This window comes from Rhinopithecus roxellana, chromosome 3 (genome assembly GCF_007565055.1).
Source record: "Rhinopithecus roxellana isolate Shanxi Qingling chromosome 3, ASM756505v1, whole genome shotgun sequence".
Lineage (NCBI taxonomy): Eukaryota > Metazoa > Chordata > Mammalia > Primates > Cercopithecidae > Rhinopithecus > Rhinopithecus roxellana.
Window position 1 is genome coordinate 13634178 of NC_044551.1, and position 22853 is coordinate 13657030.

A 22853-nucleotide genomic window follows, 5' to 3' on the forward strand; every position below is an offset into this window, starting at 1 on the left:
CGCCAGGTCTGGGCGTCCCCGGTTTCTGGTAAGTGGCCGGTCTGGCTGCGGAATGCAGGTTCCTGCTGAAGACACAGCGAGACGTGCGGCCCAGGGTCCCCTGTGCACCCATGGGCCGCCCTGTGAGGTCTGCGCAGCCCCAGGCCCTGCGTTTTTGACGGATTGGGGCGAGCGCACCCGCAGCTGCCCGGGCACCCCAGGAGCTGCGCGGACGCCGAGAGGCGCGGGGAACCGCTTGTCCCGCCGCCCCGCGCTGTGCTCCCCTCGCCCCCAGCCCCAGGGAGGCGGTCGCGCAGTCCTGGGCTCGCTCTTGCCGCGACCTCCCGGACCTCCAGGCCGCGGGCTCCGGGGAAGGGTGGGGACTGGGGAGCGCCGGGTGGGCGTGCGCGGGCGGGGCGGGCGTGCCGGGAGCTGCGGCGGTGTCTGAGCTCGCGAGTGCGCGGCGGGGGCGGGCAGGCTCCGCCCCGGGGCGGGAGGGGGCCGCGGGATTAAAGGCCACCCCGGCGGACGGGGATCGGACTGTCACAGGCACCGGCACCGGAGCGCGCCGGGTCCTCGCCGGGTCCCAGCCCCGCGCTAAGCAGGCGGCGATGTGGGGACTCGGGTCCAGGGCTCCCGGCCGGGGGCTGCTGCTGGCGCTGGCGCTGGGCGGGCTGGCGCGGGCCGGGGGCGTGGAGGTGGAGCCCGGCGACGCGCACGGCGAGAGCGGGGGCTTCCAGGTGGTCACCTTCGAGTGGGCCCACGTGCAGGATCCCTACGTCATCGCGCTCTGGATCCTCGTGGCCAGCGTGGCCAAGATCGGTAAGTGGCCCCGGGGTCTCCGGATCTGCCCACGGGGTCTGCGGCCGCCTCTGCCGGGTCTGGGGGCTTCGTTGTGGCCGCGCCCATCATCAGGTCGGAGCCGGGCGGCCGCTGGCTCGGGAGAGTCCGGCTCTCGGGTCCAGCAGAGCGAGACTCGGGAGCGACTCTGGCCGCGCTAAGCCGCCCCTGCGGGTCCTGAGGGTCTCCCCTACCCGGTGGGGGCACAGCCTCGGAGCCCCTGGCTCCCGGCTCCCGGGTCCCTGTGGGGTCTCCGTCCGGCCTCCGCTCCGAGCCCCGCAGACTGTAGGCTGCTCGCGCCCAGGGAGTCCCTGGGGCCGGGTTTCCTTCGGGGTACTCAGTCTTTTTAGAGAAACGTCCTTGGAGTGATGGCGCTTTTTCGTGCGTTACAAGGGCAGAAAGGAAAAGCGGTGCTACCCGCATGAAAGCCAGCAGAATCCTCCCTACCGGCGCAGCGTTCCCATTGGCGGGCCTCCTTTTTTTTTTTTTTTTTTTTTTTTTTTGGAAAATCCCGGTCGGTCAGATTTCTCTTCTCCTTAACTTGCGCCAATGAACCAGTAACGTGGCCACGGCAGGTAGCTCCTGGCAAGGTGACAGGAAGGTCAGCCTCCTGAGGAGCTCGTGGGGATCAGAGTTTCATGTGTTGGCCCACAGGGGAGGGTCTCTCCAGGGGTGGCAGAGAGGTGGTCACTTGTGTAGAGAGGGGATTAGGGGACGCGAGTGGGGCCAGGAGAAGCAAGATCAGAGCAGCAGGCGCCGCCGCAGGTTTCCAGAGCTGCTTTGGACTGGGGCGGGGTGGGGAGGGGGCCGCGGTTTGGATGCTGGGGCCGAGGAGGGGCGCCCACGCAGGACAGGGGAGGGACAGGCTTGAGGGAGAACAGTTGAGAGAACCTTGGCCTTGGTGGAACCTGGTACGCCCAGCAGGCTTGATTGGAGAAGGTGCCTTTTCCTTCAGTGACGCCTGCCGCCTGCCCTATTTATGCCAGGGTCTCCCCTCCCCTTCAGGCCCCTTGAGTGTTTGCTTTCTGTCTCCTAAGTGCTCTTCTGAGCCCTCCCGCCCCCTCCCTTCTTTGCAGCCTCCTCCCTTCTCTGCAGCCTCCTCCTCACCCAGGTGTCTTTCAGCTCCCGGCCTGGGCTGCCTGCTCTCCCGGCTCACGCTGGCCTTGCTGTGCTTTCCACTGGGGGCTTGCGATGCTGGCCATGGGGGAGTCTCTGAGGCTGGCTGCCTCCTACAGGTGATTTCCTTGAGAAGGTCCCCTGGGGCATCAGGGAGGTCCAGCCTCAACCTGGGCTCTGCGGACGCCCAGTCCTAAAGCTCACCCTGCTTTCCTCTGACGGGCGTGTCCCGCTGGTGTAAACTGAATAGGTAATTTCTTTTCTTTTCTTTTCTTTCTTTTCTTTTTCTTTTTTTTTTTTTTTGAGATGGATTTCGTTCTTGTTGCCCAGGCTGGAGTGCAATGACGCGATCTCGGCTCACTGCAGCCTCCACCTCCTGCCTCAGCCTCTCTGGGATTACAGGCGCCTGCCACCATGCCCGGCTAATTTGTATTTTTAGTAGAGACAGGGTTTCTCCATGTTGGTCAGGCTGATCTTGAACTCCAGACCTCAGGTGACCCACCCGCCTCGGCCTCCCAAAGTGCTGGGATGACAGGCGTGAGCCACCGCGCCCGGTCCTGAATATGTAATTTCTGTACAAGCTGGGGCCTCTCCCAGTTCAGCCCCGTGTACAGAGTCAGAATCTGGCATCTGAAGGTCCAAAGACAGCCACCAGGCACCAGCCAGCCCCGCCTGGGAGCCCGTAGGGAGGGCACACTGACAGGCTTTGCCTGGCCTCAGAGTTTGTTATTCACCAGGAAAAGCCTTCAGGTCTCCCAGACACTTGGACTGGTTCTGGAAAGACGTCCTCGAGGGCGAGGAGGCTGCTGGCTCCAGCAGCAAGTCCCTGGGGCAGGGCGGTCCCAGAATGCATCTCCTGGGGAGCTGGCCCTTTACAAAGGCCCACCCTGATAGCACCGAGCAGCTGTCTTTGTCCCGGGATTGTTGGCCCCACCTGGGAAGGCAAGAGCCTCGCCCTGCGCAGCTGTGAGAGCTCATCGAAGCATCCCACTGGCGCAGACCTCTCCAGACCTGCCCTCTACACTCGCTGTCATCCCCTCAACCCACTGTCCACTCTGCAGCCCCGGCAGTGACAGCTGAGGTCTGCCCTGGGTCTGCCCTGATTGGCCCCCAGGCTGTCCCACCCTCCATCCCCTCTCTGCCAGCCACACCTCTTGAACGCAGCCCCCAGCCCTCCCCATGTGCTTCCTCCCCCACCCCCTCCCCTGTGAACTCTGGACTTCTCAGATTCCGCTGGCCCAGACCGTCCTCCTTGTGCAGCCAGCCTCAGGGGCACGGCCTGTGTTCCCAGAGGACCCTCACATCCAGGCCTTCACAGACGCTGGGGCCTGAGCCTGCACCACAGCGGGACTTCTCCCACTTGCCCCAGCCTCCTTCACATGCCCACAGCCCCCAGACCAGGGTCGGAACCTACTACACTGCTTGGCACATTTGGCACATTTTGCTGTTTGAAATGGTCAGGAGTTGGCCAGACTCTTTCAGTCTCAAGTTACACAAACAGAAATGTCTCTTCCAACCGTAAAGAGCTGCATTCCTGTTGCTTTTCCAGACATTTGCTGAATTTCTCACGCGTCCTGAGTGTTTCTAACTCACAGCCCCAGGCTTCTTCAAGCCATTTGTAACCTGGTTGGGGAAATAAGAGTCCCGGGATCCTGAAACCCACAGCAATGTTGATCCCAGGAGGCTCCTACTCCAGGCAGCTTGGGACAGAGGATGGCTAGCGGGCCAGAGCTGCCCCAAGCGAACGCTGGGGCTGGGGCCTCAGCAGGTGGCCCAGGTGCCTGGGCAAGGAACCGGTGCTGCTGTTGGCCCACCAGCCTCAGGCTGTGCATCTGGGCTCCGGCAGGGGCTCCCTGCAAGTCCCCTATTTGTGTGCACTGGGGGTTCCCCTGCCTGTTACAGCATCTTTTTAAAATGCAGACGGGGAGGCAGGGGCCGAGGCCAGGGAGCCAGTCCACAGCACAGACCTCCTGGACTGAGGATGAGGAAGTCTTTAGCAGTGGAGGTGGCAGGGACTAGTGTCTGCCTCAGGCAGGGTGAGAGGGCTTCCTCCTATGCCCCTTGGGGGCCCCCAGCCTGTAGCCCCCCACACCAGGGTCACCCTAGGCCTGAGGTGCCCACCAGAATCCCCGCCTCACCCTGCACCATCCGCGTTGGGGACCCTGGGCCAGGCTTTCCTTCCTTCCTGGGCTTCCTCTGGGGGCTGAGGCTGCACCTTGCAGAGACCGCCAGACCTGGCAGCACTGGGTGGGGGCCCTGGGGTGGGATTCAGGCAGCAGCAGGTGTCAGGACTGCCAGGAATGGGCCCCTGGAAGGAGAGGGAGATGGGGGTGTCAGAAGCCAGAGGGGAGGCCCAAGGAGGGTCCCTGGGGAAGCAAAGGGAGGCAGGGGGAGGCCCGAGCAACTCAGATACAGGCCTTGGAGGACTTTGGTCCCCGCCTAGTGTCGTGGTGAGGAGTGGATGTGGTCAGATCTGGGTTCTCAGATGACTGGCCATGGGGCAGAGAATGGCACTGGGGAGATTCTGGGAAGACAGTGGGGAGCTTCCCTTGGACATCAGGGCGGTGGACAGCAGGGCCTCTTTGGGGCAGGGGTGGGGATGTCACAGGGTCATCAGTGACACAGCAGGGGCCAGATCTCCTGGTTCCATCCTGTTCTCAACCCTTGGGGGGACTCTCCTGCACTGACCTCGCCTTGCAGCTCTGAGCCACACACGAGCAACAGGACCCGACGAAAAGGGAATTGGGGGAGTTAAATTTTGAGATGTTGGAGACTGGGGAGGGGCTGGGGCCGGGAGTGGATTCTAGGCCCAGCTGCGTCTATTTGTCCCCAAGTGTTTGGCCGTGGGGACCCCTTGGGTTGTGGACGCACAGGAGGTGTGGGAGCCGACATCTCATGGGACCCAAACTCCAGAGCTGGGCAGCGCTGGCTCAGGGAGGTGGCGCCTCGAGGGGGTAGGACCTGAGCAGCGGCAGTGATGGCCCACGGGGAAACCAGGACAGTGGGGCTGGGTGGGGGCGGGCAGGTGGGACAGGCTCTGGAAGAGGAGCTCGTGTTGCTGAGGGGGTTTGAGCGGGGAGGCCCAGGCTGCCCTACGTCTTGATGAGCCCTGGCTAGAAGGGCAGGTGGGAGCGAGACGGGTATCTGGAGTCTGCAGTGCCTCGCACAGCCATAGGAGGGTCGGAAGGACACTGGGGCGCAGGGTCGGAAGAGCAGCCTCCCCATCTCTGAGCGGTGCAGCCCCCCTGTGGGAGTGTGGGAATACTTTTCCGCAGGAGCTTCAGCCTTGGGGTTGCAGCAGCTCCTCCTTAACTGGACAGGGCTCAAGACCCAGATCCCTGAGCGCCAGATTCCCTGCTCTGGGTCCCAAATCTGAGGCACCAGGTGCCTCCTTGCTGTCTGAGTGGGGCGCAGGAGGTCGCCCTAACCCGGCACTCGATCCCGGACCCCCGCTGTCTAACCCAGGGTGTCCCAGGGAGCCTCTGCTACTGGGGGTGTGATACTGCCTAGACCACCTGCCTAAGCTGTGGATTTCTCCAAGGTGCAGCCCTCCACCAGGCACTCGGTGCCCAGGCTGTGAGGGCAGCTATGGGGTCATCTTCACCTCCTGGGGTGGATGGTTTTATTGCATGTGCTCTGGTCCTGGAGGCAGGAATCCCTCAATGCGCACAGCGCCTACCCCCCACCATATCTGCTACCCACTCCAGCTGAACTGCCCTTAGATTCTCCTTGAAGAAGCATAGGAAAGGAGGGTCTGGGGACAAGGACAGCCTAGAAGGCCAGGGTGGACAGCAGAGTCCCCAGGGGACCCAGCCCTCCCAGGAGAGGACCAGTGAGAGGGCCCCGTGGATCCCAGTCCTGGCAGGAGATGTGCACTCAGTGGGTTTGGAGTCAGGAGCCCTCACAGGAGGCCTGGAAGCAAGGACTCTCCCAGGAGTCTCCACAGGGGAGGGTCTGGCCCTGAAGGGGTGAAGTCTCATTTTCCAGGAGCTGCCCACAGGAGAATCAGCTGTAGGCTGTAAAACAATCCATGGCATTTGGAGCTAAGGTGTCACCCAGGAGAATCCTGAGGAAAGGGGCAAAGGTTGGGAAGTGCTGATAGCATCTGGGGCAGGGAAGGAACCACCAGGGCTCCCTGTGGGTACCTGGCAGCTCTGCCAGAGGCCCAGAGAGAGAGAGGGATGGTGAGTCACTCTTGGCCGCCAGCCCCCCCAACCCCCTCCCTGCCACCCCAGGAGCTCCCCGCCTCTGGGCGTGTGTGGCGCTCCCTGTGACCACATAGGCTTGTTAAGATGCCTGTCTGAGCCCAAGCTCCAGCACCTAACCAGTCTCATGTCTACTGCAGAAATGGCTGAACTCTCCCAGCGTGGCCACCCCTACTGCCGGCTTCTCCAGGAGCCAGGGGCTGCACTGGAGCATGCTTAGAGTTGGGGTTCCCATCCTGCACATCATCTGCCCAGCGTCTGGGCCGAGTCCCACACCCAGGAGTCTCAGTGCACGATGAAGCTGCCAAGGCTCTCCCCATCCACCCTTGAGACAAGAGTCTCGGGATACCAGGTGTCAGGGTGCCAGGTGTTGGGGTGCCAGGTTTCTGGGTACCAGGTCTCAGGGTGCCAGGTCTTGGTGTCAGGTCTCAGGGTGCCAGGTCATGAAGTGCCATATCTCAGGGTGCTAGATCTCGGGGTATCAGGTCTCAGGGTGCCAGGTCTCAGGGTACCAGGTCCTGGGGTGCCAGACTCCACCCTCCCCCAAGTCATGCTCTCACCCCAGCTTCATCCCTTCATACTCAGCATCTCTCCTGCCCCTCCTTTCCTGAGCTCAGAGCCTTCCTCCTCCCAGTTCCTGAGGGCACCTCCTCCTCCAAGGTTTTTGGCTCAACCAAGTTGGTGCCACAAGGACAGGGATTGTCTGTCTTATTCCTCCTGTGTCGCCAGTGCCTGTCCCCAGCAGGGCCCTGCAGATCTGAGCACGTGAATGGACACCTGGGTGGATGGATGACTGAATAGATAGATAGATGAATGTGTGGATTGATGGATGGATGAATGGATGAGTAAATGGATGCAAGGGTGGATGGGTGGATGAGTGGATGGATGGATGGACGGATGGATGGATGGATGGATGGATGGATGGATGGATGGATGGATGGTTTGGGTGAAAGGATGAGTGAATGGATGGATGGATGGGTGGATGATGGGTGGATGGGTGAATGGATGGATGGATGGGTGGATGTATGGATGGCTTGGGTGAATGGATGAGTGAATGGATGGATGGATGGGTGGATGGATGGATGGCTTGGGTGAATGAGTGAATGGATGGATGGGTGGATGAGTGGACGGATGGATGGATGGATGGTTTGGGTGAATGGATAAGTGAATGGATGGATGGATGGATGGATGGATGGATGGATGGATAAATGGCTATCTGAATGAGTGAATGGGTGGATTGATGGATGGATGAGTGAGTGGATGGATGGAGAGATGGATGGGTGAATGGATGGATGAGTGGATTGATGGAAGGATGAGAGAATGGATAGCTGGATGGATAAGTGGATTGATGGATGGATGAGTGAATAGATGGATAGGTGGATGGATGAATGGATGGATGGCTTGGATGAATGGATGAGTGAATGGATGGATGGGTGGATGGGTGGATTGATGGATGGATGGATAGACAGATGAATGAATGGATATATGGATGAGTGAATGGATGGATGGATGAGTGGACTGAAGGATGGATGGGTGAGTGAACTGATGGATGGATGAGTGAATGAATGGATATATGGATGAGTGGATTGATGGATGGATGGGTGGATGAGTGAATGGATGGATGGATGAGTGAGTGAGTGAATGGACAGATGGGTGGATGGCTGATGAGTGAATGGATGGTGGATGGATGAGTGGATTGATGGTTGGATGAGTGAGTGGATGGGTGAATAGATGAGTAAATGGATGGATGGGCAGATGGATGGGTAGATGTGTGGCAGGATAGATGGATGGATGGATGGATGGATGGGTGAGTGGATGGATGGATGCACCCACAGGTGGGTGAAGGAGGAATGAACGAATGAGTAGATGGACAAATGGATGGATGAATGCACGCATGAGAGAGTAAAGGAGTGGAGGGATAAACATTGGCTTACCATGTGTATGCTTCATCCAAAACCATCTGACACTGGGCCCAGGAAGAGGCTGTCTCAGCTCCTTGGCTAAACTATTTCCTTACATTACCATAGCGCCTCCAGTGAGCAGCACACCTACTTCCGGATGACAATGGCTTTAGAGGCGCCGCCTGCCAAGGAGTGGCAGACTTAACCTGCAAAGTGGGATCATTGACAAGCAATTGCGGCACTGGCTCAGAGCGCTCTGCCAGATCTGGGCTCAGCGTGGTGAGCACCATGTGCCCCACACAGAGCTTTCCCAGGAGTGGGTCATGTGCCCGGAGAGAAACCACACTCACCTGGCCTAAAACATGCTCTACTGTCAGCTGAAATCTTAGCCATGCCTTAGCTATGCCTTCTGGAATCAGACAGACAAACCCAGCCCCATCCTGATGTTGCCAGGCCTGGGAAGATGCAGACACACCCTGGGCAGGCCCTGACTTGGTGCTGGGACTGCCCAACCTGGCACCCTCCTGGGACAAAGAATGGAACCTGGGTCACAGGCAGCCAATACCCTTAGCATACCAACAACTTTTAGGTATGCAGAGTCAAGCAGGACTTTGCAGCAGCCAGAGCTCTGGGCAATAGAGGAGCGCTCTCCAGTTTAATAGTCATTCAATAAACATTCAGTGCCCACCACGCCCTGTAGGCAGTGGGGATCCCACTTCAAATGAGACCCAAATATCCCAGGGGGCAGCACTCCTGGGAGGACACCAAGGACCAAAGACAGCCAGGAAGCCATCCCAGGAGCAGCGTGGCAGCCAGCCCTGTGGGTTGGGGGAAGCATGTTCAGGGAAGGAATAGCCAGAGTCAAGTGCCTGAGGCAAAAAGTGTGGATGAGGGTCAGGGGGAGTGTGTGTGTGGGGGGGGGGGGGGAGTGTGTGTGTGTGTGTGAGGGGCAGGGGGGAGTGTGTGTGTGTGTGAGGGGCAGGGGGAGTGTGTGTGTGTGAGGGGCAGGGGGAGTGTGTGTGTGTGAGGGGCAGGGGGAGTGAGTGTGTGTGAGGGGCAGGGGGGAGTGTGTGTGTGTGTGAGGGGCAGGGGGGAGTGTGTGTGTGTGTGAGTGGCAGAGGAAGTGTGTGTGTGTGAGGGGCAGGGGAAGTGTGTGAGTGTGTGAGGGGCAGGGGAAGTGTGTGTGTGAGGGGCAGGGGGAAGTGTATGTGTGTGAGGGGCAGGAGGTGTGTGAGTGTGTGTGAGGCAGGGGGAGTGTGTGTGCGTGAGTGGCAGGGGTTGTGCGTGGGTGTGAGTGGCAGGGGGAGTGTGTGTGGGTGTGTGAGTGGCGGGGGTTGTGCGTGGGTGTGTGAGTGGCAGGAGGAGTGTGGGTGTGAGGGGCAGGGGTTGTGCATAGGTGTGTGAGTGGCAGGGGGAGTGTGCATGGGTGTGTGAGTGGCAGGGGTTGTGCATGGGTGTGTGAGTGGCAGGGGGAGTGTGTGGGTATGTGAGTGGCAGGGATTGTGCATGGGTGTGTGAGTGGCAGGGGGAGTGTGTGAGTGTGTGAGGGGCAGGAGAAGTGTGTATGTGTGAGTGGCAGGGGGAGTGTGCATGGGTGTGTGAGTGGCAGGGGGAGTGTTTGTGGGTGTGAGGGGCAGGGGGAGTGTGTGTGGGTGTGTGGCAGGGGGAGTGTGTGGGTGTGAGGGGCAGGGGTTGTGCATGGGTGTGTGAGGGGCAGGGGGAGTGTGCATGGGTGTGTGAGTGGCAGGGAGTGTGTGTGGGTGTGAGGGGCAGGGGTTGTGCATGGGTGTGGGGGCAGGGGTTGTGCATGGGTGTGAGTGGCAGGGGGAGTGTGCATGGGTGTGTGAGTGGCAGGGGGAGTGTGTGGGTGTGAGGGGCAGGGGTTGTGTATGGGTGTGAGGGGCAGGGGTTGTGCATGGGTGTGTGAGTGGCGGGGGAGTGTGCATGGGTGTGTGAGTGGCAGGGGGAGTGTTTGTGGGTGTGAGGGGCAGGGGGAGTGTGTGTGGGTGTGTGGCAGGGGGAGTGTGTGGGTGTGAGTGGCAGGGGGAGTGTGTGGGTGTGTGAGGGGCAGGGGGAGTGTGCATGGGTGTGTGAGTGGCAGGGGGAGTGTGCGTGGGTGTGTGAGGGGCAGGGAGAGTGTGCATGGGTGTGTGAGTGGCAGGGGGAGTGTGTGGGTGTGTGAGTGGCAGGGGGAGTGTGTGCGGGTGTGTGAGGGGCGGGGGAGTGTGTGTGGGTGTGTGAGTGGCAGGGGTTGTGCATGGGTGTGTGAGTGGCAGGGGGAGTGTGTGTGTGTGTGAGTGGCAGGGGGAGTGTGTGTGGGTGTGTGAGTGGCAGGGGGAGTGGGTGTGTGGGGGCAGGGGGAGTGCGTGGGTGTGTGTGGCAGGGGGAGTGTGTGTGGGTGTGTGAGGGGCAGGGAGAGTGTGCATGGGTGTGTGAGTGGCAGGGGTTGTGCGTGGGTGTGTGAGTGGCAGGGGGAGTGTGGGTGTGTGAGTGGCAGGGGGAGTGTGTGCGGGTGTGTGAGAGGCAGGGAGAGTGTGCATGGGTGTGTGAGTGGCAGGGGTTGTGCATGGGTGAGTGAGTGGCAGGGGGAGTGTGTGGGTGTGTGAGTGGCAGGGGGAGTGTGTGCGGGTGTGTGAGGGGCAGGCAGTAATGTGTGGGTGTGTGAGGAGCAGCAGGGGGTGTGTGTGTCTAGGGAGCAGGGGACCCCGTGGAGGAGGCGTGGAAGGTGGTCCTTGCACTCTGGCCATGTGATGCCCATGTTCAGAGCTGGGGTGAGCTGTGGGTGGTTCCCTCACGTTGGCGAGTGCCTTTACCAGCCTGAGCTCTGGGCTCCCTGCTCTGTCCGATTGCCGGCCTTTCCTCGGGGCTAGCTGTGTGTCAAGTCCATTTCCAAAGCCTCTTCTTGTCAGTCTAGGAAGAATTGAGATGGAGCCTGGGGCCGTGCCTAGGCGGAGTCAGGAGAGCAGCCGGAGTGCCCAAGGGGTTCCCATGTGTGTGCACCGTCCACAGGGGCCTGAAAGGAAGGAAGGAGGGAGGGGTGGGCAGAGCAGGAGGGGCTGTAGTAGCTGCCCTGGGCAGCGGGAATTCCAGAAACGGGAGGGGCACATCCTGGGAGTGGGCCTGGCCGTTGGTGCTGCTGTGCTGGGGACGATGGTTAGGGCTGTGACCGAGACTCCAGGTTTGATGGCATGGACTCTGGGGTGGGGGGTGGGGGGCCGAGAAATCTCCCTATGTCTCCTCATGGAAGGCTCTGCCTTAGGGAAAGACCAGGTGACCCGTGCCAAGATCCTGGTCCCTGGAGGGCGGCCTTTGAGTGCGTCCCTGAGGGCTTTGTGCTGGGCCATCCCAGCTGGGCCCCCCTATCTGGTTCTGGGAGCCAGCCCTGGGCAGGGACAAAGCCAGGGTCCCCTTCTGGACTGTGCAGGGCTAGGGCAGAGGGAAGGAGCTGGGCCCGGGGGCGCCGGCAGCTTCCTCCTTTCTCCTTCCTCCTTGGATCAGGGAACTTCCAAGTTCACCGCCTGCTGAGTTGCCATGCCAAAGTCCAAGGGTTTGAGCTCTCTGTTGGGAAAGGATTTCTTGTAAGTCTGAATGGGAAAGTTGAAAACACCTGTTTCTAAGAGCTTGGGGGTGATACAAAGTGCGGAAGAACAGCAGCTCCGGGGGGCTCTGTCCTCAGATTCAGCCCCAGATGTTTGGTGCAGAGGACACAGGGCTGACCGGACAGTGAAAACAGATTCCCCTTAGAACCCGGTCCTCAGCAGGCCCTCAGTGGGCTGTAGCACTCCTTCCCCACCTACCTACTGGCTGTGGGACCCACTGGGCAGGGCTGCCCGAGGGACCACAGTGAGCAAAGCCCCCGACAGGCAAGACCCGATGGGCCTCAGGGGGGCAGGGTGGGCCCCAGGAATGGTGGAGCCAGTGGCCGCTGGTCTTGGGTGACTCTGCGGAGCTGGGGAGGGAGGGCGCAGGCCGGAGGCTGGGCCTCAGAAACCCCCGAGGGACAGAGCCCCTAGACTGACAGCCCTGGCAGCACAGAGCCTGGGAGACCGCAGGTCAGGGAGGAAGAGGGAGTGTGTGTAAAGCGTCTGGGAACCGGAACCGGGACTGCCTGAGCACGCCTCCCGGAGGGTTTGCCCATGTGAGCGCCACTTCCAGGATTCTGTCTTAATCCTGGTTTTCTCAAGATCTGAAGGTTAATTTTAGGATTAGTTAGAGCCAACTGTGATTAGGGAAGTAACTTCTTCCCAGAAAGCAGGGTGCCCTCCTGAGCCTGGGCTGGGGCCTTGCCAGGCGCCATTGTCTCTGCTTCTCTGGATTTTGCCCACCGCCCACACCCAGCACACAGCGGGGGAGTCTCTTCAGGCGGAACTGGCTTGGGTTGGTTGAGCGCTGCTCCCAGGAGAAGCTCCAGTGGCTGTGTGTGGCCCGCCTGCCTTTGGAGGGAGAGGAGCCCTCGGGCGCAGCCCTGTTGCCAGAGGTGCCGACAAATGGGAGAGCTGCGTTCAGCCTAAATCCGCAACACAAGGGCTGGCTGTGGGAAGTTAAAGCTTTCTGAGAAGGAGCTGCCAGGAACTAGGAACTAGTTCCTCCTTACTGTGTACCAACATCACAGGGGGAGAAGGCGAGGGGGGCCCAGGGCTGCTGTCTGCCCACCAGAGCTGTCCCTGGGCCCCTGAGGAGCACGTCTGTTGCATGGAGGCGGCATGTGTGTGCTGGGAAGTCAGACGTGGCCGTCTTGGCATCCACTGCGTCTCAGGAACCCCGTGGTCAGGACCCACCCAACTGCCCATGGGGCTGACGCATTCTCTGCCCCACACACCCTGGTGGCATAGACCCTGGGCATCACTCGTGCGTCTGGCGCTCTCCTCCCATCCAACTCCGCATTCTCAGAGGGGCCACATGCTTTTAGGGGGCACTTGGGCTCTGTTAGAGCAGGGGGTGGGGGCTCCCGTGTGTGACGGCCCATCTAGCCCCTGCATCCCGGCACAGCAGCTGTGCCATGCACCAGCCTTCCTCCCAGCCTTTCTCCTCCTCAAAAAGCATCAACAAAATGGAGCTCCCAGATACTGCCTGAGGTAAATGTTGCCAATCAAAACCCCAAAGGGGCTGCCGCGTCCTGGCTGTAACCAGCGCCACTGTCATGTTCCAGCAGCATCTCTGGTTTTGTGGTTTGCTGGAGTCTCAGCAGCTGGGTCTCAGTGGTCCCAGCCCACACCACGCAGCCCACAGTAGGTGCACGCCCCCCTCCCTCACCCTCCTGGTGTCCAGGTTCCCAAGTCTCAGTGTCGCTGCAGGAGGCAATTCTCCAGCCTCAGTTTCTGCTATCTTGGGTTTTGCTGCAGTGGGAACCTCTGTGACCGCCTTTCCCCCTTTTATCTTCCAGTGAAAAGTGGGACGGGTATTTGCTCTGATCTTGGTGACGTCGGACAGTAGTGTCGGCACCGTGGAGTCAGAATTGATAGGTGGGTCGGGAGGAGACTGGTCACCGGGCCTCTGCACGCCTGGCCCTTCCCCCAGGGGCACCTTGGCCTGGGCTCCGCCTGCTCACCGCACACACTTTCTGCCTGGAATGCTGTCCTCATCCCCTCAGCCTGGCCTTCTCTAGCCCACCCCAAAAGGAGTGCCCCCCACAGCTTCGGGGATGCCCTTTCTTAGAAAATAAATGGACTTAAATTTCTTAGTAAAGTTGTGGATTTACAGAATATTGAGCTGATAGTATAACGTTCCCTCTAGCCACACCCCAGCCCTTCCCTCCCCCAGTCCCCCGTGCTGTTAACAGGCGGCATTGGTGGGATACCTTTGTCATGATGCAGCCACTCTTGATCATTATTATTAATTGAGGTCCACAGTTTACATTAGGGCTCATTCTGGGTGTTGCACTTCTGTGGGTTTGGACACGGGTACAATGACATGGATCCAGCATTACAGTCTCATCTAGAGAACTTCACGGCCCTAAAAATCCTCTGTGCCCTGCCTGTTCATCCCTCTCTCCCCCTAACCCGTGGCAACCACTGTCTCCATAGTTGTGCCTTTTCCAGAATGTCATGTAGTTGGAAATCTATAGCGTGCAGCCTTCTCAAAGCGGCTTCTTTTACTTATTCATTGCATCTGTGTTTCCTCCGTATCTGTTCATGGCTTGACAGCTCATTTCTTCTTAGCACTGAATGAGATTCCACTGTCTGGATCCATCCATCTACTGAAGGACATCTCAGTTGCTTCCAGGGTTTTTTGGTGATTATGAATAAAGCTGCTATAAACCATGTGCAGGCTCTTGTGTGGATGGAGGATTTCAATCCTGTGGGCCTGACCGTTGGGTTGTGTGGTCGTGGCCTGCTTAGGTTTGTAGGAAACTGCCATGCTGTCTTCCAAGTGGCTGGACCACCCTGTGCCCCCGGCAGTTCTGAGGGCGCACTCCTGTGACCCCACATCCTCGTGCAGCCTTCTCAAAGCGGCTTCTTTTACTTATTCATTGCATCTGTGTTTCCTCCGTATCTGTTCATGGCTTGACAGCTCATTTCTTCTTAGCACTGAATGAGATTCCACTGTCTGGATCCATCCATCTACTGAAGGACATCTCAGTTGCTTCCAGGGTTTTTTGGTGATTATGAATAAAGCTGCTATAAACCATGTGCAGGCTCTTGTGTGGATGGAGGATTTCAATCCTGTGGGCCTGACCGTTGGGTTGTGTGGTCGTGGCCTGCTTAGGTTTGTAGGAAACTGCCATGCTGTCTTCCAAGTGGCTGGACCACCCTGTGCCCCCGGCAGTTCTGAGGGCGCACTCCTGTGACCCCACATCCTCGCCGGCCTTCGGTGCTATCCGTGTCCTGGGTCCCAGCCACGCTACCGGAGCATGATGGTGTCTCTGTGTGTTTTAATTTGCAGCTCCACCATGACATGGGCGGGCTGCCGTGCGTATTTCAGGGGCTTATCTGCCATCTGCCTGTCTTTGGTGAGGGTTGGCCCGGATGTTTGGCTCATTCTTCAGTAGGTTGTTTATTTGTCCTGTTGAGTTTCTAGAGTCCTCTGTGTGTTTTGAATTATGAACTCTTCAGGAGATATGTGGTTTGCAGATGTCTTCTTTTGCAGAGAAAAAGTTTTTAATTTTAATAAAGTCCAACTTATCCATTTTTTCTTTTATCGCTCATGCTTTTGGTGTTGATTGAAAAATTCATCACCAAACCCAAGGTTATGAAGCTTTTCTTCCATGCTCTCTTCTAGAAAACTTTATAGTTCTGTGTTTTACATTTAGGTCTTTTGTCCACTTAAATGCCAGCCTTGCCATCCGAGAAGAGTCAGACACTCTCGCCCCTGCCCAGCAAGGCCAATGGGACCACAGTGCTCTCCTTGTGGCTCACAGTTTTGCTGGTGCGTGTTGGATATTTTAGGATCTCACATGTGGATGGGCAGGTAACTGACCCCTTATTATGAGGCTGGAGGGAATCGTGATGGGAGGTTACAAGAATGCAGGGTGGAACCTGCAGAGACAGGAAGAAGGGCTGAGGCCAGGGGAGACACGGGAAGACCTGGTGGGACAGCAGGTGTCCAGGCACAGCTTTGAGACAGTGTGAGCCATGGGAGGTCTCGGAGCACAGCAGTGCCCAGAGAAAGCTGCGTGTGCTGCTGGCGCGTCTTCCCACCCACCCCTGCACCCAGCAGCCCTCGCCTTTCCCACGGCTCCTTCACCTCCATTTCCCTTGCCTTTCCCCCGTAGGATTCCCCAGGCAGCTGAACCCATTGACTCACAGAAGATGGTACCCACGGAAGCCTGCCTGGGCCTTTCAGGCTGAGTCTGTTCAGCCCGTGGGTAGCGGGCCCTCAGCAAATACCTGAAAATGCACTGGGCATGTTCTCCTGCCAGGCAGAGAGCTCATGCATCCATGGGCCTCATCTTTTCCTCGGTTAGCTTTGTCAGATGAAAAATCAAGTGGTTCTAGGGTTCACTCGAGAAAACAGCAGTCTATGCCCACCTTGTCCCCTGGGCCCTCCTCCCCCGCGGTCACCACAGTAAAGCCCAATGAGGTCTCCACCCCGGGCTTAGAGACAGCCTGACTGCACCGGCCCCTGTCTCCAGGCCGGACCGAGCGTGGTGCCGGCTCTCGGGGTGTGTCCCGTGGGTGCCGGCCTTTCCACCAGCGCTTCCGTCCCACACAAACACCTTAGAGCTCGGTGGCAGTGTACGGCCACGTTTGCTTTCCCACACAGCATCTGGCTGTGCCTGGAGGGAACAGTGGTCTCTGTCGCTGCTCTTGGCAGCCTTCTCTGAGCTTCCGGCAAGTGGCTCTGCTCCCAGCAAGCTGCTCTGCGAGGGGCCCAAGCACCTGGGGACCCGCCTGCTTCTAATGCCCCCAGGCCTCCAGCAGCTCCCCCTGTCCAGCCCAGCACCTGTCTCCCCGACACACTCTCTTCCACATCGCCGGAGTCCCTCTTCTCCTGAAGCCTCCCACATCCCTGCTCAGGCCCTGGGAAGCCAGCTGAGTGCTGTGTGGCTGAGCGCTGACTGCAGGAGGGGCAACGCCGGCTGCCCCCACGGCCCCTCTGAGATGCCTTTGCCTTGCTTGATTCACGCTGCGGGAACTGGTTTCCCTTCCAAATCATCAGGCCCTGCGCCAGCTTCTTCTGGCGTCCGTGGGAGACTCGGAGGCCTTCCTCGTTCCTGCTGCTTTGCAGGGGGCCTCCTCCCGCTCCCCGCACCCCATTCTCCTCTCACTCCCTGACGTGCTTTGGGGTACAGGTAACTTCACCTGCTGTGCCAGGTCCCTGGCGGGCCACTGGGTCTGGAAACTCAAGCTTGGTTCTGGGAATGGCTGTGGCGGTGCCTGTCCATGGTTCTCCATCTTCTGCCCATGCCTGAGTTCCAGGGTTCCACATTCAGCCCACATGTGTCCAGCCTACTCTGCCCTCAAGCCCTTCCTTCCTCTCTCCCTCCCTTCCTCCCTTCCTTCCTTCTTTCCCTCCTTCCCTCTTTCCTTCCTTCCATCTAGCTCTGTTGCCCAGGCTGCAGTGCGGTAGCATGCACTCGGCTCACTGCAACCTCCACCTCTTGGCTTCAAGCAATTCTTATGCCTCAGCCTCCTGAGTAGCTGGGATTACAGGCATGCACCACCGTACCCAGCTAATTTTTGTAATTTACTTTAGTAGAGACAGAGTTTCACCATGCTGCCCAGGCTGGTCTTTAACTCCTGGCCTCAAGTGATCCACCCCACCATTAGCCCCCCAAAGTTCTGGGATTACAGGCGTGAGCCACCATGCCTGGACCTACATTTTCTTTATGTGTCTTTTTTCTCTATCTTTGGAGATAATTTTTTTTATTTTTTTTTGAGACAGGATCTGGCTCTGTCACCCAGGTTGGAATGCAGTGGTGTGATCTCAGCTCATAGCAGCCTCCACGTCCCAGGCTCAAGTGATCCTCCTGCCTCAGCCTCCCAAGTAGCTGGGACCACAGGCAAGCACCACCATGCCTGGCTAGTTTTTGTATTTTGTAGAGATGGGGTCTCATGACGTTGCCTAGGTTGGTCTCGAACTACTGGGGTCAAATGATTCTCCCGCCTCTGCCTCTCAAAGTGCTGGGATCACAGGTGTGAGCCACCACATCCGGCCTGAGAGAAATTCTTAACCTCCTCTTTCAACTCCTCTGTTGAGTTTTAAACTTTAGCTGTCACGTTTAACTCCCGGGAGGTCTTCCTCTCTAATGGCCTTGCCCGTTACGGCGTCAGGGCGACGGTGATGCTGAAGCCTGTGTCTCCCTGCAGCGTCTCCATCCCCGGGCGCGCTCTCGGCTGCTTGTGATTCCATAGCTGGGCTCCGAGGCTGAGCACCCCTCACCCCTTCCCCTGGCTCCATCGGTGTGAGGGGCGGGTGCCAAGAAGCTGAACGGGAACTGCAGCCACACGGGTGTGGGTGGGGATTCAGGTGTCTGTGGGGCAGGGATTCGGGTGTCTGTGGGGCGTGGACTCGGGTGTCTGTGGGGCGTGGACTCGGGTGTATGTGGGGTGGGGACTCGGGTGTCTGCGGGGCGTGGACTCGGGTGTCTGCGGGGCGTGGACTCGGGTGTCTGCGGGGCGTGGACTCGGGTGTCTGTGGGGCGGGGACTCGGGTGTTGGGGTTGGGGATGGGATGCCAGTGTCTTTGGATCCCCCTGGGATGAGTGCAGTGGCTCAACCTGTCATCCCAGCACTTTGGGAAGCCAAGGCTGGAGGATCACACGAGCCCAGGAGTTTGAGACCAGCCTGGGCAACATGGTGAAACCCCATCTCTACGAAAAATACAAAAATTAGCCAGGCCTGGTGGTACTTGCCTGTGGTTCCAGCCACTAGGGAGGCTGAGGTAGGAGGATCACTTGAACTTGGGACGTGGAGGCTGCATACCTGCACTCCAGCCTGGGCAATAGAGCCAGACATTATTTAAAAAAAAAAAAAAAAAAAAAAAAAGAGAAGCAGCTGGATCCCTCCTTCTGACCTGACCCGAAAACTTAAAAACAGGATAATAAGTAACACGTCTTATCTTTCGTTTTCCTCGGGTTTGAGAACAAAGTCAACCCACTCTGTCTGTGAAGGAGTCTGATTTTCAATCTTTATGACTGCCCAGAAAAGTCAAGATTATCACCTTCCACAAGGAAACCAGATCTGCACGGGTTAAAACAGCCTGTTGGGAAGTGGCCAGACAGGTCCCTGGTAGCAGCGCCCGGAGGGTGGGGAACCCCCAGGGTCTGGCTCTGGTTTGTGGCCATCCCGGCTCTGGAGTGGTGCCTCACTTGGTGGGGCAGCCCCACAGGACAGGGAGCATTGTGGGGGCCCTCGGGAGGATGATGGAGACACAGGGCACACCTCACGTAAGCATGTGCCCCGTGCGGGCTGCCCTGGCCATGCTGCATGCCCCAGCACCTTTCTGCAGCTCAGTCCCGCACGTCTCCAGCCCCCATCCCGGGCCCCTGGGCTCTGCGTGCCTTTCGCGCGTCTTTCCACCTTTGTCCTCTGCAGGCGGCATCAGTGTCAAGAATCAGTCCTCCCAACCGCCCCCTGCTCCTGCGTCCACGCGACGCTCGTGACAAAGTCCTGGCTTCGCCAGCAGGATAGTGGTGGATAGAGGAGGATGGCTCCCTGATAGTGGTGGCGTCTGTGGCCACGTGAGCAGTGAGCAGGCTTGGAACCTGCCCACACAGTCGACCTGCACAAAAGAATTCCCCAGAGAGCACAGCCTCGCTGGAGTTCCTCTCCCGAGGGATAAAGGTCAGCAAGACCCGAACTTGCTCCCCTGCAGGGCATTTGCAAACTCCTTGCAACCTTTCAGAGGCTCCACCTGCACTCCAACCCCGCCCCAAAGTGAGGAGGCCTCATGCCTTTGCCTCAGTGGTTCACATTCATTTCATCTCCATGGTAGTCACTCCACCCCCCATAATGGTCACTCTCTTCCCCCCACCATGGTCACTCCCCACCCCCCCCGTCACTCTCCCCCCCATGGTCACTCCCCACACCCCCCACAGTCACTCTCCCCCCCATGGTCACTCCCCACACCCCCCCCAGTCACTAGCCCCCCCAGTCACTCTCCCCACCATGGTCACTCCCCACACCCCCCACAGTCACTATTCCCCCCAGTCACTCACCCCCCCAGTCACTCTCCCCCTCATGGTTACTTCCCACACCCCCCACAGTCACTCTCCCCCCCCAGTCACTCTCCCCCCACAGTCACTATTCCCCCCAGTCACTCTCCCCCCCCACAGTCACTCTCCCCACCATGGTCACTCCCCACCGCTTCCAACGGTCACCCCCCAGCACATGTCCAGATGCTCCTCCCACAGCGGCCTCCCTCCCTTAAGAGCCTCTGAAGCTGCAAACTGAGGAGGCTGCTGTTTCTCATTTGTCCAGGTCTCCAGCCACTGGGGCTGCCGTCCCCTCATTCTATTAAAGGGGTCACTGCATCCATGCCATGCTGAGGCCTTTTCCCATTTGTGCAGTGAAAGCAGGGGACGGGTGGCTGCTGCTGGCCCCTGCTTCTCAGCCCTGCACTCCGTGTGGCACCCACATGGCCACTGTGCCCTGCAGGCATCTGCTGCTCTGCCAGGCACAGGCATCGGGTCTGGGAGCCACTTTGCTAGCTGAGGTGTGAGCCCCCGCTGTGTGCCACCCAACCATCCGCACCCCTCCCCTCCCCCTCTGAGACTCTGGCCTGGCCCCCATGCAGGGGCCACGTCAGTGGCCGTCCAGGAGCTGGGCACGAACACCCCTTCTCCTTCAGCCCCCGCATTTAGAGACAGTAGCCTCACAGCTCTGAGGGGTGCAGGTCCCGGTGCCCACAGCCCCCGAGGGAGACACAGCCCAGCAGCTGAGGGTTTGTCTGCTGTCCCCACCCCGAGCCCCTGCGCTCACTCAGGGGTGATAGGAGGAGCCAGTGGGGCCATGAGCCTAGGGAGCCTGAGATCTGTCCTCTGCCACTGGACACACCAGAGGAGGCCCACAACGTTCTCTCCTGAGGGCCAAATCCCATGGCCCCTGCAGCGGCTCAAGGTTCAGCCAGTCCTGGACCCTGCATGTCTACCGCCCTGGGCCCTCGCTGCAGCCCCGGGGGGCTATTTCCTCACTTTACAGAGGGGAGCCTGAAGCAAGGAGGGCAGGTCACACCTCCTGAGTGGGTCACAGGATGCGGGGGCTGCAAGAACATGGGGAGACGCATGCCCCTTGGGTTCCCGGGGTTCAGAGCTGGAGGAAGCCCCACAGCGATGGCTTCTGGCACCTTCCCTCCCCAGGCACCTCACATGGGACACTGTCGCTTGCTGGAAGCTTCCGCAGAAGCTTGTTCCCTTCCCTTGTTTAGTTGTTGATAAACCAAAGGCAAAAACACAGGGAGTGCTAAACTTCCGTGATTGATCAAGAGGGTTTTTCATAATTTCTACTTTGAAATGAATGATTTTACAGGGCAAGAGAGAAGAGAGGGTGAAGTGTGAGGAAGGTGGGGGTGGGTGGGACCCTGAGAATCCAGGCACCGGGTGAAGATGGGAGCCCCCCAAGAGCTCTGGGGGCCCAGGTGTCTGTCCAGAGACCCCAGCCTCGCGCAGACGATTCGCCGATTCAGGAGAAACCACTGCCGTGGATGAGATTTCCAGTGGACACATCTTCCTTTCTTGCCCATTTCATGGAACAAGAAGAAAGTTCTTTGTTAGTAACTCACACACACATTATACACATTGCAAGATTCTCTGCTTGCTTTTGATTTTCAGCAGTTTGACTACGACGTGCCCATAGGTATGATTTTCCCCGTATTTGCATTGCTTGGGGTTTGCAAAATTCCTCAAACCTATAAATGTGTGTCTTTCAACAAACTGGGGACATTTCTACCATTCGTTCTTCAAGGTTCCCCTGCCCCATTCTCCCTTCTTTCCAGAGCTCTAGCTACTCATACATTAGGCCTTTTTCTGGGCGGGGATGGGACCTCGCTCTGTCTGTCACCCAGACTGGAGTGTGGCCTCAACCCCCCAGGCTCAATGGATCCTCTGGCCTCAGCCCCCTGAGTAGCTGGGACTATGGGCACAAACCACCAGGCTTAGCTAATTTTTAAATTTTTTTGTTGAGACGGGGTTTTGCTATGTTGCCCAGGCTGGTCTTGAACTCCTAGGTTCAAGCGATCCTCCTGCCTTGGCCTCCCAAAGTGCTGCGGCTACAGGCTGTTGATTTTGCCCCACAGACCACTGAGGCTCCGGTCACTTTAAAAAGTATTTTTTCTCCTTGTTTTTCCGATGGGATGATTTCTATTGATCTGTCTTCCAGTTCACTCTCTTTGCTGTCATTTCTGTCTGCTCGTAAGTCTATCCGTTGAGTTTTTATGTCAGAGATTCTAGGGTTTCCACTTGGTTCTCTTTGATAAGTTCCATTTTAGGTGTCAGCAAACTACAGCCCGTGGGCTGGCCACTGGTTTTTGTAAAGTTTAATTGGAACACCCGTGTGTGTCATTACAGTGGCTTTCGGCCACAGTGGTAGCGAGTGGTTGTGAAGCGATCCTCCTGTTGGCAGCTCGAAGAAACTGAAATACTGACTGACAATCTGCCTTTAAGAAAAAACGTGCCAAGCCCTGTTCCACCGCACCACTGCGGTTTGTCCTCTCTAAGTGATTATGAGGACGTTTCTTTTCTATCCTTGAGCAGCTGTTTTAGGCCCTTGTCTGCTGATTCCAGGGTCTGACCATCTTGAGTTCTGCTCTGATTTGAGCTGGGCCACAAGGTTGCCCCAGGACGTTGGGACCGGTGTCTTGCTGGGGCCTGTGTTCCGATGTGGTCCCTGGAAGGCGCCGCTGGGTCTCCGGTGGCTGAGGCTTGTTGCTTCTTTGAGCAAAGCCCTGAGATGGTGGCAGCTGGGATCTGCATCCAGGTCTTTTCACTGCTGTGGGCAGCTTGAGACCTGCCTGTATTCATCTGTTCTCAGGCTGCTAATAACGGGGCGGGGCCGTCTCGGAGGGGGCGGAGTGGCTGGGTCCCAGAGAGGAAGGGGTGTGGGGTCATCCCGGCGTCCTGGACAGAGGCCGTGGCTGGCTCTGAGGCTGCCTTCATTCTGCCCCAGCGCTGTTGCTCAGGGTGGTTTGGAATGGAAGGATCTCCTGATTCTCTAGGGAACCGCTGGCAACGTTCATGTTTCCATTTAAAAACCGACTAGGTCTGCTTGAGTGTTGTAAATGTACAATGTCTAAAAACACCTTGTGACTTGAGCGCAGAGCCCAATCCTGAACGGGCTGTTCTCGGTGCTGTGTGAACTTCATCTGGCAGGGAGCAGCTTCACGGCCCAGAGGCCCGGCCTCACTTGGAGAGGGGCTCCCCACCCAGCCCCCGGGA

General features: G+C 58.6%; 1 protein-coding gene across 1 annotated transcript in view; it reads left to right on the top strand.

The window, feature by feature from the left end:
- The first annotated feature begins 590 nt into the window (after positions 1-590).
- SLC9A3 (solute carrier family 9 member A3) overlaps positions 591-22853 on the top strand; it is a 41765-nt gene continuing 19502 nt past the window's right edge. The window contains exon 1 of the mRNA XM_030927016.1: positions 591-801. Coding sequence (XP_030782876.1) covers positions 591-801 — 211 coding nt within the window. The remainder of the gene's footprint in view (positions 802-22853) is intronic.